Source organism: Leucopleurus acutus (genome assembly GCF_964270905.1).
Source record: "Leucopleurus acutus genome assembly, chromosome: 3".
NCBI lineage: Eukaryota > Metazoa > Chordata > Mammalia > Artiodactyla > Delphinidae > Leucopleurus > Leucopleurus acutus.
This window is the reverse complement of record NC_139145.1, coordinates 31,167,010-31,185,633: the sequence shown is the minus strand read 5'-3', so window position 1 is coordinate 31,185,633 and position 18,624 is coordinate 31,167,010. Positions and strand designations below refer to the sequence as shown.

The 18,624-nt window shown below is 46.8% G+C and overlaps 1 protein-coding gene across 1 annotated transcript in view; it reads left to right on the top strand.

The window, feature by feature from the left end:
• The first annotated feature begins 3,548 nt into the window (after positions 1-3,548).
• Positions 3,549-18,624, top strand: part of DOCK2 (dedicator of cytokinesis 2) — a 407,441-nt gene continuing 392,365 nt past the window's right edge. Inside the window, exon 1 of the mRNA XM_082836577.1 lies at positions 3,549-3,619. Coding sequence (XP_082692703.1) covers positions 3,577-3,619 — 43 coding nt within the window. The 5' untranslated portion in view covers positions 3,549-3,576. The remainder of the gene's footprint in view (positions 3,620-18,624) is intronic.

Genomic DNA, 18,624 nt, shown 5'->3' with positions numbered 1-18,624 from the left:
ACTTGGGAAATTAGCTTCTGCTGCAAACGTCGTAATGTTTCTTAATGGATTCAACCAAAATGACAAAGCAAAACAATGGTTATCTGCAGAAACCTGCGATAAAGTCATTTTGATGACAATTAATGTTTTTGTATTTATTTATTTATTTTTGCTGTATTGGGTCTTCGTTTCTGGATGACAATTAATGTTTAAATCACAAGCAAGATCAAGCGGCCTAAGAAACTTCCTGTGTTGTCAAAAATTAAAACAGAAAGTGAGATCTCCATTCCTACAAAAATTTAAATGAACATATTTTCCAGGCTCAAACTATAGTTCCAGCAGTGTTTTCAGACCTCAATACAAGTGTAAAAGTAATTTTTAAATTTCAAATCCATTTAACTGTGCAATTGAAGGGTTTCTATTCAGCAATTCCACATCCAGCAATATAATAAATGGTGTGCTAAAAGGCAAACATCAAGAGAATATTTAATAGAATTTTATAACTGCCTTCTGAGCAATGAAAATGCTTAATAAAAGCTTATGTACATGGGGCTTCCCTGGTGGCACAGTGGTTGAGAGTCCCCCTGCCAATGCAGGGGACACGGGTTCGTGCCCCAGTCCGGGAAGATGCCACATGCCATGGAGCGGCTGGGCTCGTGAGCCATGGCCGCTGAGCCTGCGCGTCCAGAGCCTGTGCTCCACAACAGGAGAGGCCACAACAGTGAGAGTACCACCAAAAAAAAAAAAAAAAAAAGCTTATGTACATGGATTGATATCAGTATTTGACAGAACTTTGAGATTTTCAGCCAACTTCAAGAGTTAGTCAGCTATAAAATTTAAAGAGCACGCAGTTCACACAAGACCATCCTCACTTCTGACACTAACTGCAAGTTTGGAGGAGTTCCCAAAACTACCTTTAGTGTCAGTAATTCCCTAGAAGGATTTCCAGAACTCATTGAAATTGTTACTCTCAGTTCCCATCTGTTACTGGTAAAGGATGAAGATTTAATTCAGCCAAGGGGAGATGTACATAGAGCAGAGTCCAGGGAAGGACCAAACATTTTTGTTGTCCTCTCCACATGGGGTCAGGATGCTTTATTTTCACTGCATCAGTGTGTGACCGTACATGTAGAATATTGCCAACTAGCAAAGCTCACCCAAACCTTGGTGTCCAGAGATTCTTTTGGGGCTCTATCATGTAGGCAAGACTTTCCCCCCATGATTGCCCCCATGGTTGATCTCAACCATCAGGGCAACTGATACCATGTGGCCCAAAGCCTCACGTACATCACATTATTTGTCTTTCTGACATGGTCAGCCCCCACCCTAAATCGTATTTTTTTTTTTTTTTTTTTTTTTTTTGCGGTACGCGGGCCTCTCACTGTTGTGGCCTCTCCCGCTGCGGAGCACAGGCTCCGGACGCGCAGGCTCAGCGGCCATGACTCACGGTCCCAGCCGCTCTGTGGTATGTGGGATCCTCCCGGACCAGGGCACGAACCCGTGTCCCCTGCATCGGCAGGCAGACTCTCAACCACTGCGCCACCTGGGAAGCCCCTAAATCGTATTTTTAGATCGCCCAGTGTGACCCAAGTTTCCCAGGCAAACCATGACATTCCAAGAGATCACTTCCCAAAGCTGAGGGCAAATACCTGGCCATTCTGGGGGCAAGATTAATTCTTTACTACACACCTGTGGGGAAAGCCATTTTCAAAGATGAAATGCAAAATGTTGTTACAGATCACCATTAACAGATGAACAGTTGCCATCAACTTTGATCAGAGAGAACACTAACTTTGAACTCTAATGGGGTGAAATGGGACCTAACCCACAAATTTATTTTTCTCATTAGTAGACCTGTATCACAAAAGAGTATACTCAGTTATTAATGTCAGATTTTGAATTTTATCAATAAAAATTGTGGAAGCTTGTTTTCTGTCTGTTATACAAGTAACTACATAATATCCTTAATTTTGCCTGTTGGCCTGCACAGACTGCAGTATTTACTATCTGATCTTTTACAGAAAAGTTTGCCAACCTTTGGTGTTTAGTCCAGTTTGTAATACTGCTCTGATGGTTAGTTTTATGAGTCAACTTGGTGAGGCTATAGACCCTAATTATTCAACCAAACACCAATCTAGGTGGTGTTGTGGAAGTAGTTTGTAGATGTCATTAACATCTACAACCAGTTGATGTTAAGTGAAGGAGATTATCTTCAACAATCAGAGTAGGCGGGATCCAATCAGTTAGAAGTCCTTGACTGTACTTTCCTTGAAAAAAGAAGAAATTCTACCTGGGGACAGCAGCTTCAGCTCCTGCCTGAGAGTTTCCAGCCTGCACTCCCTAGAGGCCCGTCGTATGTGTTTCAGACTTACCTAGCCAGCTCCACTTACATAAGCCAATTCCGTGCAATCAATCAGTCAGTCAGTCAGTGAACACACATATATGTCCTACTGGTTCCGTTTCCCTGGTGGAATTCTGACTGATTCAACCGCTTTCTATAAAAAATACTACCCAATTTGTGCTGCTAGACAACTGAAAAGGAAATAACTTTAGATAAAGTGAAATTAATAGCTTGCCATAGCTGCCTGTCAGCTGTGGTATTGCCTAATCTATCTTATTGACTCTCTAGTGCAAATCAGAAAAGGGCTGTGAGAGTTATGAATAAAGAAAATTCAGGAAGACTTTAATTCAGTCTTATCACTGTGGTTCAAAGAGATATTTTTGCTTCTCAATAGAGTCTATTCCCAGAGCATTTTCTGAGAAATGTCTCCATTAGCCTTTACTCTAGGACTCATTTGCCAGGGTCCACTGTTGCTGGCTATTAGAGCACCCTTGACTTCCTGGCATTGTTGATAAATTCTGTGCTTGTATATTTTCAGAGGAGAGTTTCCTGAGCTTTTATCAGATTTTCAAATGGGTCGTGGCACCAAAAGGATAAAACTCCAAATGACCTCCCCTCCAGGTGGATGTTTAACTCATATGTTAACTACGGCATGTAATATCTCCTCTAGTCATCACAGTAACTCCTGGATGTCACCTGCTGCATGTTTTGCCTTCTCTACTTCTAGCAGTAATCATATGAGGTAGGTACCAGTATCCCATTTTACAGAAAAAAAAAAACACTGAAGCTTAGAAAAATGAAGTAATTTGTCCTAGTTACATAGCTGTAAAGCATCAGAGTCTGGATTTGAACCCACATCTGACGCTAAGCTCCTGCTAGGTGGGAGGGAGCTCGGTTTAATCACTAGGCTCAGTTACCAGGGAAATTCCTGCACTTGTGGCGATGGCCTGGGTGACACCAGGTATCTGCTTGGCCTCTGCCAGCTTGCCTGGGCAGGAGACAAGTTGGAGGTGGCCCCTAACCTTTGTGGGGGCTTTCTAACCCCTAGCCTTCTGCTGTGCCCCTGCCCAAAGGGAGGGAGGAAGAGGAGGAGGGGCGGGTCACCCTGGGGAGGGAGGGCGGGCCCTGAGAGGGAGTTTGAAAAGAGGAAGGAAGTGGGGCCCGGCAGAACGCCTAGCCACCCCCTGGCTGCTTCCCCACAGGACGACGCGAGGTGCCTGCAGCCGCCCCCCGCCCCCACGCCCCACGGCCAAGCCATGGCCCCCTGGCGCAAAACTGACAAGGAGCGACATGGAGTGGGTAGGTGTGGGCATGGGGTCCTCAGCAGGGAGAAGGGCAGGTGGCCGAAGAACCGCATAGGAAGAGGCTGGGGAGCCAGCGGCGCGGACGTGGGCTCAGGGCACTGACTCAAGCTTTGAGGGTGCAGTGGCTCCCTCAGCCTGCTGTGGCACCAGCTGGGCAGGAAAAGGGAGGCGGGGGGGAGATGAAGGTGGGTGCCCTGCCCAGCAGGCTACGCCCAGCCTGCTCCCTCTCCTGCTGCCGCCACAGGGCTACCCTCTCTCTCCAAACGCTTTATGCATTTCCTAGACGGGTTCCAGCAGAGCTCTTAGCAGCCTGGCTCTGCGTCAGGCTCCTGGCATTGTAAGGACTCCTTCACCCCATCTGGAGACTTGGCCTCTTGGAGGGAGCATCATGCTCTCCCTTGGCCGAGCCTGGCCTGGCCTGGCCCAACATGCCTCCCTCCCCCGCTGCCCAAAGCGACACCCATCTGCTCGCTTCCCCTGCCTGTTCCTCCTGGGTCAGATGACCCTTATTTGTCAGAGCATCCAGAGGGCTGTGCAGGCTGGGGGCGTAGGGCTGGAGGGCAAGACCCTTCACTCAGCCCCAGAGAGCCCCTGGGGAGAAGGGCTCCCACCGGGTTATAGGGGCACATCCAAGAAGCCAGCCTCATCAACTTCAGCCATCTAAGCTCCCAGAGGCCTCTGCCTCAAGCTCAGGGCCGGAAGTGGTGGCTGGGGGAAGGGAGGCTTCAGGTACTAGGACTCTGTCTACTAAGTGGCACGCATGGTGCAATCCCCATAGATTCACTGTGGTTTTCAAATAAGTGTGAATTAAAAAACCACTCTGTGGCTTGCTACGCAGGCAGATACCAGATACCACCCTCAGAGATAATGGTTGAACAGGTCAGATGTTGGAAGATCCAAGGGCCAAGAGTAGGGAATGATGTAGGGAATCCCAAGTCCACTGCTGGAGAAACACAGTCCTGGAGGGCTCAACACTTATTCATTCACTTACTAGGCTCCAAGCACTGTGGAGTGTTTAAAGATGAATGGTCCTTATCCAAAAAGCAAATAATATTCCATACCCTGAAGGAGGCTCCGTTTCTCAGTTTCTCCACCTATATTGAACTAGACTCAGTAACTTTTGAATTTTAAAGCTTCTCTAACTCTGGCCCTTCCAGGCTGAAACACCACTCAGGTGAAGATGGGGACTGAGAAATGGAGCAGACCATTATAGGTGGAGGGACCAATGTGGTCTAGGAGATGAAAGCTGGACACGAAGGGACTATCCAGGGAAAAAAGAGCACATCCAGCAAAGAAGAGTGGTAGCTCCTTTCGCCTTGAGGGGAGGGTGCATTGAAGGGAATGGTGATGCTCAAAGTAAGTTGGAGCCACATTTTGGAAGGCTCTGAATGCCAGGCTAAGAAGTTGAGACTTTTTCCATCTAGGCAATTGGGAGCCATAGAGGGCTTCTGAGCAGGGGAGGGACATGAGATTTGTGCTGAAGCCAGTGTGGAGGGAGGCTGGGCGGACAGAAGAGCAAAGGCGCCTGGGTGGCAGACAGGGATGGTATTGGTGGTCCAGGAGGACGAGGGCAGTTAATGGGGGCAGTTGAGTGTGGCGGAAGAGTCCCACCCTCTGGTCGAAGGGCTGTAGTGTGTTCCTGCTGTGTAGGCCCTGTGCTATGGTGTGAAGCTCATGGGCTCTGGTGCCTGCTCTTGGATTCCAGCTTCCAGTGCTTCCCAGCCTTGTGAGCTAGACAAGTTACTTACTCTCTCCAGGCCTCAGTTTCCTTGTCTGTGTATTGGGAGTAATAACAGCACCTGCTCCCCAGGGTTGTGGGAGGACTCAATGATAATAATCCATATAAAGTGCCTGGAATGACAGTCGTACAAATCCTCACTACATGTTATTAGTTATTGTTTTTAGCCTTTATTCTCTGCTTAGGAGCCCAGTTCAGGACATGACATCGCAGGATGGGAGGGGGCTACTGAATGAAGTAAGGTTTTTACCCTCCTTTGCTGAGGAAATCCCACCTATGTGCTCAGAGACTAGGAACTCTGTTAGGCTCTAGGCCCAGGGGATTCTTCTGATGGTATAACTGAGAGTTTTCACACCTACCTGTGAAAATTCTGTTTGGGGCTGGGAGTCAGAAGGTGTATGACCCTTTAGGGGGCCATAGAACACTTGGAAGGTGTCTACTTATCAAAGGATCTCTTTTTCTCTGCAGATGAATGTCAGAGGTTAGGAAGGTAATCTCCAACCCTCCTCTGTAGACTCCAGGTAGATGGAAGGGAAGGGCAAGGCTTAGGTTATGATGAGACAGGGGACTGGAGTCACCCAGCAGAAAGAACCGTGGCCTGAGAGTAAGGAGTCTGGGTTCTAGTTCTGACACTATCATTTTTGCAGGCAGGTCTGTGCTCTAGTTTCCTCACTGTAAGTCTAGGTATTAATACTTTTGTCTTTCAAGACGTTCTTTTAGAAGAGTATCTGAGATAGTGAGTATGGGGGCTTGGAGGAAAATGGAGAGCTAGAGCCGTGTAAGGATTAGGGGGTCCTTGGAACATCTCCAGAGTCCCAGCCAGCCTAACACAGGAAAACCTGAGCTTTGCTTTGCCATTTGGTTTCCTGTTCCTCTGGCCTAGCTGACAAGGGCTGCTGGTGTCTGTTTGTCTGGGGGGCTGGCTTTTCTGGGGACAGCTTCATCACCAGAACCGCTTGGCTTCTGTCTCATCTTACTGTCTGGTGGGCAGCCAGGGTGAGCCTCGTGGAGATCCCTGGCCAGGTTCTTCCTTACTTCCTTGATGGAGCTTTAAAATGTGATCCACTAGAGTTCAGAGAGGACCCTTGGGTAGAGGTGGGTAAGAGTTTCCACAGACAAGACAGTGTAGCTGTGAAGAAAAGACGCAGCCTCTGCCCTTGAGGAGATACGGGTAAGGTTAGAAGCTTGGGCTGTGAGTTCAAATTTGGTCCTGTTTCCTCATCTTTCCTCATTACTCCTACTTTATGTAGGAGTAATAACGATAATATGGATTTCATGAGATCATTGTGTAATGAAAAGCATTAGTAATGAGACTGGTCAATGAAAGTTAGCGACTGAGGTCCAGGGGCGTACCTAATAGGTGCAGAGCCGAGAGAGACAGGTAATGTGCCCTAATGCCAGGCTCAGGAAAGTCATGCCTTATCAGAATAAGTGTAGTAATTTATGGGTTACAAGACCCATTCTCATGCAGTATCTTTGTCTGGCTTCAGAACATCTATGTGAGGCAGCATATTATATTCTCATTTTACAGACGAAGAGTTCCAGAGTTCACATAACTTGGAAGTACTTGGGCTGGGCCTTAAATTCAGTTGTCTTCAGACACCAGACCCTTTGCACAACACTAGGAGGGAATCTGGGAGGAGAAACGTCATAGACAAAGGCAGGAGGTTGGAATGGGTGTGGCTTTTGGGTCAATAAATAGTCTGCTTTGGTTTTAGTGGATGTTTGTAGAAATAAAAAATAGTTGGAGAGGTAGATTATGGTCAGGTTGTGAAGGGCTTTGAGTACCAGGCTTATAAGTTTGGACTTCATTTTGTGAGCAGTGGAGTTTTTGAGCAGGTGTGTCACCTGTAAGAAGATAATTTAATCACTTGGGAGGGGGGCAGGGGTTAGACATAGAGTGGAACAGCAGTGGGTAACAGTTTATCTATCTACTGACTGCCTCATTAGTTAATCCCGCAGGAGTCCCCTTATAATTAACATTTCCCTTTGGCTTTTACTATCTTAATCCTCTCTGCCCGAGACTCTTGTCATTGGTCAGAGCTTTATCCTTGGAGGAGACAATGGAAGACAGAAAAGGAGGAGGTAGAAAGAGCAAGTAACAGTATCAGTTAGGGATAAGTATGACTACAGGTGACAGAAAACGCCCGAAGTAGTGGCTTAACCAAGCTAGAAGCTTATTTGCCTCTCATGTAGAAAGCCCAGAAATGGTCCCTGAAGAGGCAGTAGCGTGGCTCTTTCTGTCTCCTGCATGGCTTCCTTGGCACGAGGCTTCTGCCTTTTGAACCAAACTGGCTGCTTAAGCCTCTATTGTCAGGTCCACTTTCCAGCCAGCAAGAAGGATGAAGGGAACAAGAAGGGCATGACACTGCTCATTAAGGACACTTACTTGAAGGCCCACTGGACACTTCCTCTTGTATCCTTTTGGCTTAAAACCTAATCACATGACTGAACCTAGCTGCAGTGGAACCTGGAAGTGTAGTCTGCAATGTAAGCAGCCATGCACCCAGCTAAATATCCAGTGTGCATTCCTGAGGAAGGAAGGGAATAGGATATTAGGGATGATATTTTAGTTTTCTCAGGCAGCCGTAAGAAAATACCAGAGACCAGGTGGCTTAAGTAACAGAAGTTATTTTCTCACAGTTCTGGAGGCTGGAGTTCCGAGTCCAAGGTGCTAGTAAGTTGATATCTCCTGAGGCCTCCTAGGCCTGCAGACAACTGCCTTCTCCTTGCTTTGTCCTCATATGGTCTTCTCTCTGTGCACGCTCACCCCCTGTGTCTTCTCCTCTTCTTAGAAGGACACAAGTCCAGTTGGATTAGGGCCCCACCCTAACGGCTTCGTTTTAGCTTAATCCCATCCTTACAGACCTGATCCAAATATGGAGCTTCAACATGTGAATTTGGAGCAGTAGGGAGGGCGACAGCTGGGTTCCTAACCGTTGACCTGTGGTCTGTGGTCTGATATTTAGGGATTGTATAAGAAGCCTTCAAGGCAGGGGTCCTCAGAGGGTGAATGCAGAAGAAAGGGTTGTTTACCCTGAAGCTGGGCCTGCTGGGTAGATTTGTGTAGGGGCTTCAGTTATGCTCAGAAACCTCTTCTCCGTACAGATCATCTCGAGTTATGGTTGTGTATCTATGTGTGGTGCTGGGGAGTTATCGCTTGGTTCCTTCGGAGGGCTGAGGGACAATCTAATCTGTCCCGTGTCTCTCCCCTAGCTTCGAGTGGCTTGCTGGCTGGCAATCTTTGGTGTCCCATGGTTTAGTAGAAGTATCACCCCAGTCTCTGCCTCTGTCTTCACGTGGCGTTCTTCCTGTGTGTGTGTCTCTTTCCAAATTTTCCGTTTTAATAAGAACACCAGTCATGTTGGGTGAGGGCCCACCCTAATGACCTCATTTGAACTTTATTACCTCTGAAAAGACTATCTCCAAATAAGGCTGCATTCTGAGGTGCCGGGAGTTAGGAATATAGCATATCTTTTGTTTTGTGGGGTGGGGCACAATTCAAATCATAACAGGCTCTGCAAAAGTTGAGAAGGGGTCTGTTTCACATCTTGATTGGGGAATATGGATGAGTGCGAGACCTCTCCCTGGTCCAGGGATGCAGGTGATGCTGTTTCCTGGACAGATCTGGTCCATACTGAGATGGACAGATTTGAAGTGCGCAATGGGTGATTGAGTCCCTTTCAGCACAGACTCTTATTACAAGGAACAAAATCCACTTAAAGTAGTTCAGTTAAAAGGTATGTGGTGTGTGGCTGTATGTGAGGAGGGATGTGGTGGGTTTTAAGCATCAAGGGACATCAAACAGAAATCCAGGAAACATGAGCAGCAGTCCTCTGGAAAGGCCTGGTCTGAGGAGACCAGAAAACTCTGCCTGTCTTCTCATGGCTTCCCAGCTGCTCTAAACTTATGAGCGCTGTTCTCCTTCCTCTTCTCCTCTTCATAACTTTCATATTCTGAGAACACCACAGTGTTCTGACACCACCAGCATGCCACCTGCCTCAACCTGGCATGACTTTGCAGTGCCAGCACCCTCTGAATCCTCTCTCTGTGTTTATTTGTTCAAAGTCCTGAGAAGATCTGAGTGGACTGACTCACCTTTTCAATAAAGGCCCCCCAGGTCAGAGGTCATCACCACGCTAAGAATGGGCCCCACTCTGAGCAGGGTGCTGCCTTTTCCAATACGCTATGGTTATGGGGCGGGGTTATGAGGATCGCAGGAGTCGTGGATGGGGACAGATTCTTGGAGTAGGAGGCATGAGTCAAACGTGCATCCCAAACACACCCAGGGAAGAACTCTTCTACAGAGGGACCACTTATACTGCTCTTGTTGCCAGAGTTAATAGCTAAGGAGGAGAGATAGCGACCATCATTTACTCACCAACTTGTTCACTCATGCACTCATTCATTCTTCATTTATTTCTTAAATATTTATTGGGCATTTCCTATGTGCCGGGCACTACGCTAGACGGTAAGATTACTAGAATTTGGCCAATATGGTTCCTACCCTTTGGGAGCTTACAGTCTAGTGGGGAAGACAAAAAGAAACTTGTGGAAAAATCAATAGGCATATCACTACAAATCGTGATATGTGCTCCTGTAATAAAAGAGTTTGTCTCATGAATGAGAGTATTGGAGGGAAGGAATCTTAAATAGGATGGTCTCAGAAGGCCTCTGAGGAGCAATGGGGGAAAAAATTGCAAAGGAAATGCTTAGAGGGATCTTAGTATGTGTATCTTGGCTATGGAGGCCAATTGTATCTTCGGACTGGTCCCCAGAAATTAGTCTGGTGCAACAAAAACACACGGATTGCAAATCTCATTCCTTCCTACCACCAGTTCTTAGGTGCCTGGGCTGCCTACTTTCAGATGCAACTTGGGGTTGTTTAGGAGTGCCTGCTGGGCTGACTGTTTGAGTTCATTTAAGTAGATTGTCCTAATCCCTAGGTTTATGGGAACTACATTAGTTAGTGGCCATCTTGCCCCCAACCATAATGTTTGAGTTTGAATGAGCCTTGACAGACTGTGTTTGCTAAGCTCTGCTTCCTCCTGAGTTCAGCATCCTTATATTGCTGCTATATTTTGAGACAGTGTAGTCACCATAATATTCTGCTAACTTCTGGACCTTTGGACTTCTTTTTTTTGTTTTTAAGCTTACAGGCCTTTAATATTCAATTGCACACGGGTGCCACAGTCTGAGTTTTGCAGCGTATGTTCTGCAAATGGTGAATGCTAGTGCTTATTGCCACCCGACTCCAGAGGAATCTGTGTGCAGGCACCGCAGATGTTCCCTTTAATAGGCACTCTCTCCTTTCATTCCACTTTCTTTAATTCGCGTGAGGTGAACAACAGTCAGGCTGAGTTTGTCAGCATCTTAAGTCTTACTTGGTTTTTAGTTCTCCTTGGAAAAAGCCATCCATCCCTTGTCCTTCTGACCCCACTAGGACACTGTCAGCTTCTGCACTGATTTAAAGCAGTGCAGGAGGGGGATGTGACTGACAATGTGGGCACTTTTCCAGACCCCTCTCCAGACATTGCCCCAGGGCACTCAGTGTTCCCCTGACAACACATGATCCCTTGGGTCAAATCCTAAACCAGGATGGTGAAGGGGACCTAGGTGGGCCATGTGACTTGCAGAGATACCTCAGCATCCAGCACAGGGTCTGAACAGAGCTGATGCTGAGCAGGCATTTGTTGGGGTGGATTAAGTGCTAGCAATGTCAGGTCCCAGGAGCCCACGACTGCTGCAGCAAAGGGGCACACCTTGTGCCAGCTGGACCCTGAGGATTTGCCCGGAAGGGGGATTTTGCTGCTTGCCTCACTGGCAGTGGCGACAAGGTCATTGTCTCAGGAAAAAGTGTTCCAGGAAGAATAAACAGCCAATGCAAATGTCCTGAGGAGGGAGCCTCTCTGATGTGTGGGAGGCCACTGTGAATGGAGTGGAGTAACCCACGGGCAGAACTGTAGGAAATGAGTTCTCTGAAGAAAGGTTGTATTGAGTAGTGCCTGGTACATGTTATAAGGACTTTGGCTTTTACTCTGAATGGAAGCGGGTGGGGCACTGTAGGGTTTGAGAAGAATTGCAGAATGTTCTGTCTTATTTTTTTTTTAAATTTGGTTTTTAACTGAAGTATAGTTGATTTACAATGTTGTGTTAATTTCTGCTGTACAGCAAAGTGACTCAATTATACACACACACACATATATGTATATTCTTTTCCATTATGGTTTATCCCTGGGTATTGAATGAAGTTCCCTGTGCTATACAGTAGGACCTTGTTGTTTATCTGTTCTATACATAATGGTTTGCATCTACTAACCCCAAACTCCCAATCCATCCCTCCCCTGCCCCCTCCCCCTTGGCAACCACTGTTCTGTCTTATTTTAAAAGAATTATTCTAGAAGTTTTATGGTTAGTAGATAGAGGGGAATTAAAGGTGGAAGCAGGGAGGCCAGTATGGCAGTCACTACAATAACCAGGCAAGAAATGGTGGGGGACCCCCCCCCAAGGATGAAGCAGTGGAGGAGGTGAGATGTGCTTAGCTGTGTGTGCTGTAGGTGGCAAACGGGATTTTCCTCATGGATTGGACGTGGATATAAAAGGAAGTAGTTAAGGGTGACACCATGGTTTTGGTCTGAGCAGCTGGGAGAATGGAACTACCTACGGGACTTCCTTAGTTAGTCCCCTGATCTAAGTTGTCGTCAACATTGTCATAAATAATAACGTTGCCTCAACTTTTTTCAGTCCAGTCCATTTATAAAGCACTTGTGGTACCATGTTTAACCCTTACGGCCACCCTGAGAGATGGGTACTTTTATCTTCATTTCAGAGATGAGGAAACTGAAGAGCAGAGAGATTTAAGCTCTTGCTGAAATGCAGCCTTTTTCCAGTGCTTTTCTTACATCTCATCCCTGGAAGAAATGTCTTCTGCTTTATCAAAATCTTCATTTTTCACCTTGTCTTTTAGTTCTGTGACTGCAGGTTGTCTCCCCCACTGGATGGCCTATTGTCTGACGGCAGAGCTCTGTTGGGGGTCGAATTTGATTCCATCTGGCTCTGTGGTACTAGCAGAAACATGGTAGGTTTCTGCTAGTACCACAGAAGGTACTAGCAGAAAAGATCATCGTTATTGTAACGCAGGACCCTTGGGAATCCAAACACTGTTCCTACAAAAACATGCACATGTGTACTTTTGCATTACAGTTTCATTATGGCCCATTCATGGAAGCCAGTTAAGGACCCTGCTAAAATGTACTCAGCAACTAGATATAATAGGTACAGCCAAGGTGTTCTGCCCAGGGTGTGAATCCTTAGATCTGGGAGTGGCCAAGATTAAGAAAACTAATTTTATAGTCTATTCAGATCAATTAAGTTCAGTGAACCCATGCTAAGTTATGGTCCTGAGCTGAGTACTGGGGCCCAGAGCTGAAAAACACAGTCTCTGCTCTCAGGAAGCTTATGAGCTAGCAGTAACCTCTCCTTTTTGTTTGAGGCAGGAAAGAACACTGTTATTAGTACTACTGTCCCCATTTCTCAGGTTGGGGATGGGTGCACCCCTTACTTCAGGTCACTGTGGCTCCTGCTGTCACCCCCATCGTATTTCATTGTAGCCTTGTGTAGAATTCTCTGGCTCCTCCGTAGAATGTAAACACCATGACCGCAATACTGTGTTTCTTCTTCTCCCACACAGAGTGCCTAGCACAGAGCAGATGCTCACTTAGGAGTTGTTGATCGGATGGATGGGTGGGTGAATGAGTGGGCAGAAGGTGGGGGATGGAGAGGGGAGAGAGGTTGGAGGTTTACACTTTCTGGTAGCCTCATAAGATTCAGGTGAGTTGCCCCATCTTGCCTTCATCTCCTCACCCTTACCCCCTTCCCTGTCAGCAGGCTAAGTCCTAAGAGAGAGCACAACAATAATTGGGGTGTTCTTGAATTCTGCTCCAAACACCTGGACCCCTGTAGTTGGCCACCGCACCAAGCCCCATGGTTCTCACCTTAGGACTCACTGCGACTGTGCACCCGTCAAGCTGGTTTCCCCTCCCTTCTCCTTGCCCTTGTGGTATTTCCTTCCCCACCAACCTCCCCAGCGCTCTTACCCCAGTTCTTCTCCTTGCCCTCCCTCTGCCCCTTCCTCTCTCTCTAGTCTCAATTCTTTGATGGGGCCTCTCTTTTTTTTTTTTTTTTTTGATGGGGCCTCTCTTGATCTCTCTTCTCTGAGAGCCCACAGCTGCCGTGCCCCACAGCTTAGCCCTTTCTTTTTTTAAAAAAAGGCAGCCTCTTGTTTCTTGTGTGTTCATTTTGTCTCTTGAACTAGATTTCCCCAAAGCTCCAGGGGAGCAGGAGCCATCCTCTCTCACTCTACCTTTCTTTCTAACCTTCCAGATGCTGCCTGCATTGGAGGCTGGGGGCTGAGAAATCAGCCCTTGGTTTCATCATAAAGCCTCTCTTCCAATTCTAGCATGTGAGTGTGTGAACGTAGAAGAGTGTGAGACAGTGTGTGCGTGAGTGTTTGTGTGCCTATACTGGGAGCACTGGGAAGGAGAGGGTGAATCCCAGCATGATGTTTTAGCAGGACTCATCAACCTTGACACTGTTGACACGTGGGGCCAGATGGTTCTTGTTATGGGGCTATCCTGTGCTCTGTAGGACATTTAGCAGTGTCCCTGACTTCCCCAGCTAGACGCTAGGAGCTCCTCCACTCCCCGTCCCTGCCTCCCCCACCCCCAGGATTGTGACAACCAAAAATGTGTCCAGACATTGACAGATGTTCCCTTGGGGGCGAAGTTGTTCCCAGTTGAGAATCACTGTTTTAGAGAACTCATGGGAATCTCAACTTCCTTCTTGTTGGCTGGGAATGTCACCTTGGCTCACCTATGGCAACCTGTAAGGTTTTTAGGAGGATCCAGTAGGGGTCCTAAAGCACCTGGCAGGGAGCAGGTGCTAAATACACATCCACTAGTGAGAGGCAGTGTGGTGTAATGGTTGAGGGTGTATGTTCTGGAGCCAGCCTGCCTGGGGCAAAATCCTGGCTCGCCACCTTCCTAGCTGTGTCACCCTGGGCTGTTCACTTCATCTCACACTACCTCAGTTTGCTCATCTGTAAAACAGAATTGACCATAATTTTACCCACCACAAGATTAAATAGGTGCTGGGATTAAATAGGTGACTGTAGGTAAAATCATTGGAGAAGTGTCTGATACATAGAAAGTGTTCCATAGAGGTTGTAATTCTTGTCCTCTCCTGGTCAGGGGAGGAACACCTCCTCCCCCTTGGTTCCCTCTGGCTGTGATTCTCCTGCCTCATCCACTGCTGACTTGCACTGGGTTTGAGCTCTGACCTCGCTGCCAGAAGCTTCTGCTGGGTCACCGCATTCACCCTCCCTGATGCAATGTCAGGATGTTGCCTTGGTGCTGCAGCTGTCAACACCTTGTCCAGAGACTCCAGGCAAACTGCTTGTATATTTCAGCGAATATGTTTCACTTGAATCCAAAGTGGACCTGCCGGCTAGTTCTGTTTCTCCCTGGAGTGGAGACCATCCAAAGCCCAGTTCAGGGACTAGAGAAGTGAGCTTCAGGCAATTACATTCTTTTTCTCCAATATTGTTTGTGTTCCTCTTCTGTAGCTACTTGTACAAACTCTATTAACACTTGGTGTTTGCTGAAGCTTTTGTTTTGAAACACATCAGCAAGTGGCAGGGGCCCTGATGAGGTACGAATCCATCCTGAAGGGTCACAGGGCACTTGATGGCTGCAATCAAAATTGGCAGCCCAGCTGGCTCAGCATCTCAGCAAGTAATCTCAAGAAGTGCAAGAAAAAACTTAGAAGAAGAGACATACCTGCCCTTCATGTTCGTGTTCCTTCAGTTTAACAAGTATTTATTAAAGTTCAGCAAATATTGATTGAACTTCAACTGTGAGCCAGATGCTGTTCTCAACACTGGGAATTCAGTGGCCGACAGGCAGACTCAGTCTCCACCCTTGCTGAGGCTGAAGGAGATGGGAAATGAACAAGTCTAGTACACACACACACACACACACACACACACACTCACACACACACAATAAATCGTGACATCAGCAATGGGTTAGTCAGGGAAATAAGGACTTTAGACTCCAATCTGGGTTTGACTCCACTTTCTACCACTTTCTAGCTGTGTGGCCACGGGCAAGATCCTTAATCTCTCTTTAAGTTTCTCATATGTTACGTGGAGGGGAATACCTTGGAGTGTTACTGTGAAGATTAAACGAGCTGGTACAAGTAAAGTGTGAGGAATTTTGTCTGTCTTATTTATCACTATTGCCATATACTCAGTATCTGGCACACAGTAGGTGCTCAAATGAATATCTGTTGAAAAATAACATGTGCTTGGTACACAGTATGTGTGTTTACCATTTGTGGGGCGTCAAGCAGTATATGAAGTGGTTAGAATCCAGACTTCTGGATAACTGCCTTATTAGTTAGAGATATTAGAATAAGTTGTTTATTCTCTGTCTGCCTCAGTTTCCTCGTGTATAAATCCAAGTGAAATACGGTACTTATCTCCTAACATTGCCCGAAGCACAGAGACCCCAACCCTGTTTGTTTCTGTGAGCTGCATGCTGTAGCAATGGTATGTTTACTTTTCCCTTATTTCTCTTGATCTGGGCTCCTGATGAGCAGGGCATTTCAATACGTTTAAGATAAGTTGGTGGCTAATCAGTAGATTTGATTTCCAGTGTTGTTGGAAGTCCCACCTGTCTCAAAAGCTCCCACTGGCTTGACACTCTAGGATTTCCAACATTAGAGTCCTCACTGGGTTCAGTGACCTCAGACGGCCCTGGTACTTGAAGCACCCCCTTGATCTTTGGTCATAAGTATTTTGGTCTGGTTAGGCTTATCAGTGACTAGCTGCTGCCTTGGCTCCTGAGTAGAGTATTTTGATATAAGGAGAGGTCAGATCCTTCACTGGGATGTGCCAGTGTTCTCCAAGGCACGAGACCTCGTATGAAAGGGGAAGCTGGAATGGGTATCTGTGGGAATCCTTTCACCACTTGTTTATCTTCCATGATGGGCATGGCCAGTGTGGGGCAGGCTGTGATTTCAGTGATTTTTACTTATTACTTATTCCTATACCTTCCTCATGTTTTCCGGCCTTTCCATCACTCACTCAGAACTCAAGGGTGGTTAGGCCTGCAGGGAATGGGGAAGAAGATGAACTGTTCTGACACTGGTCAGAAACAACTCAGGAGAGATTCATAGATAAGCAATCAAACTTTAGCAAAGAGTGGCATTCTGGTTCAAAGTTTCCTGTTAGTCATTTAGAAAACTTAACAGAATTGGGTACCGGTATGCAAAGCCACTTCCTTTGTCAGTAATGTCTGCTTTTCCCCAAATGGAGCCTTGAGAACAGAGGTCTTCATGCAAAGGCAGAAATACATTTATAAATTAAAGGGCAGTGTCAGTTACTTTCATTTTCATATGATGTGAGTCTTTGGAATGAACACAGACCTCCATGTTGAATATGAAGTTTCAAGATCTGTCCGAGATATCTTCTTAAGCCAATGGGTTGGTACCTTCTCACCTGACAGAGCTGGGCAGAGGATGAGGAAGAGATTCCTCAGGAAAGATGGGAAGGATATAGTCTGGGAACAAAATAGAGTCTTGCCCTGCCCTTTAAATAGCTGATGGACGAAACTAATTTGCTGGTGCTCCAGAGGCAAACATATCATGGATGGTTTTCTTCTGTTAGAAACCTTCAGTTGCCTCTGTGGCCCTGCCCAGCTCCTTGGCAGGCATGTCCTCAGCCAGACCTCTCCAGGGAGTGGAGAGTCTGCAGAATTAGGGCATCTGCAAGCTGGAGTGGGTCCAAATGCTAGCAGCCTTTGTGGGAACAGGATTTGAATTGAGGCCAAGTGTGGAGGGAATGAAGAAACGGGGAAGCTTTATGCAGGAGAAGAGAACTCTGAGTCCCCTGAGGGTCCTCTCAAGGTTTGTTTTTGGGCAAAGGTTTAATTTTATTCATTGTTGACTGACAGTGCCATTGAATGCAAACTGCAAGGAAGCAGATTTAAAGGTGACACAAAGAAGAGCTCTGAAGGAGTTCCTCTGAATGGATTGCTCTAGGAGGTATTATAGTGCCAATAAAGAGAAAAGTGACTACTTTTTATTGACCACTTACTCCGGCCAGACACAGAGTAAAGACTTTTTCTGTGTATTGATCTCAGCCAAGCTTCCAAGGAACTCTTCAAGGTAGGGACCATCATCTCCTCCTTTCTATAGTTGAGGAAAATGAGGCTTGGGGAGGTGAAGTTGCTGCTCAGGCAGGCTGCCGCTGGCCCCTACAGTTCCTCTGTGTGAATTACAAAGATACACCCCCTCCCCTGGTGGGCACAGTGCCTCGGTAGGGCCCAGGCCTTGGCAAGCAGATCAGAGGTTGGGTGCCAGCCTCTCCTGCTGTCTTTGGCTTGGTGGCCTTGTGCTGGACAAAGCCTGCACAATCATACTCTGCAACCCTGGGCTTGAGACCAGAGCTGGCAAAGGGCAGAACTGGGCTCAGGAGCCACATTTGTCTTACTCCAGGGACACTGGCTCATAACTCCCAAGCTTTATTATCTCTCAGGATTGAGACTTTCCACCCCTGTGAATACTCAAAAAGGCTAGTTGGTCCCTTGGTGAAAGGGCTGATTTGTATAGGTCTTTGGACAAAACAGCCTACGGGTTTCATCCTTTTCCCGCAGAGAATGCAGCTCAGAGAGTGTGGCAAACAGAAGCCTGAAGCAGGGTCTGGTGAACACCTGAACACCTGCCATCAGATGCTGTGGAGAGGCAGTGGATGCAGGGAATGAACAAGGCACAGGACAGGGTTGAAGTCTGGCTCTGTGATTTACCACCCTGTGGGTGGGTCTTGGATAAGCTACTCAAACCATCTGAACCTCAGTTTCCTCCTCTGTAGAGTGGGGATAGTACTACCTCATGCAGTAGTTGTAATGACAACATGAAAGGGCAGTTGAGAATATGCTTCTCTGTGATATAGTGGAGGAACATTATAAATGCTGCTTGTTTATATTTGAGAAGGGTTTTGACTTCATTTCTTTCCAAGGCCTCTTCACTGATGTGATCACTGCTTTCACTGCATCTGTAAGTTTTGATAGGTTGTATTTTAATTTGTATTTGTCTTAAAATATTTTTTGATCTCGCTTGTGAGTTCTCATTTGACCCACTGGTTGTTTAAGGGTATGTTGTTCCACTTACACGTATTTGTGAATTTTCCAGGTTTTTTTTTT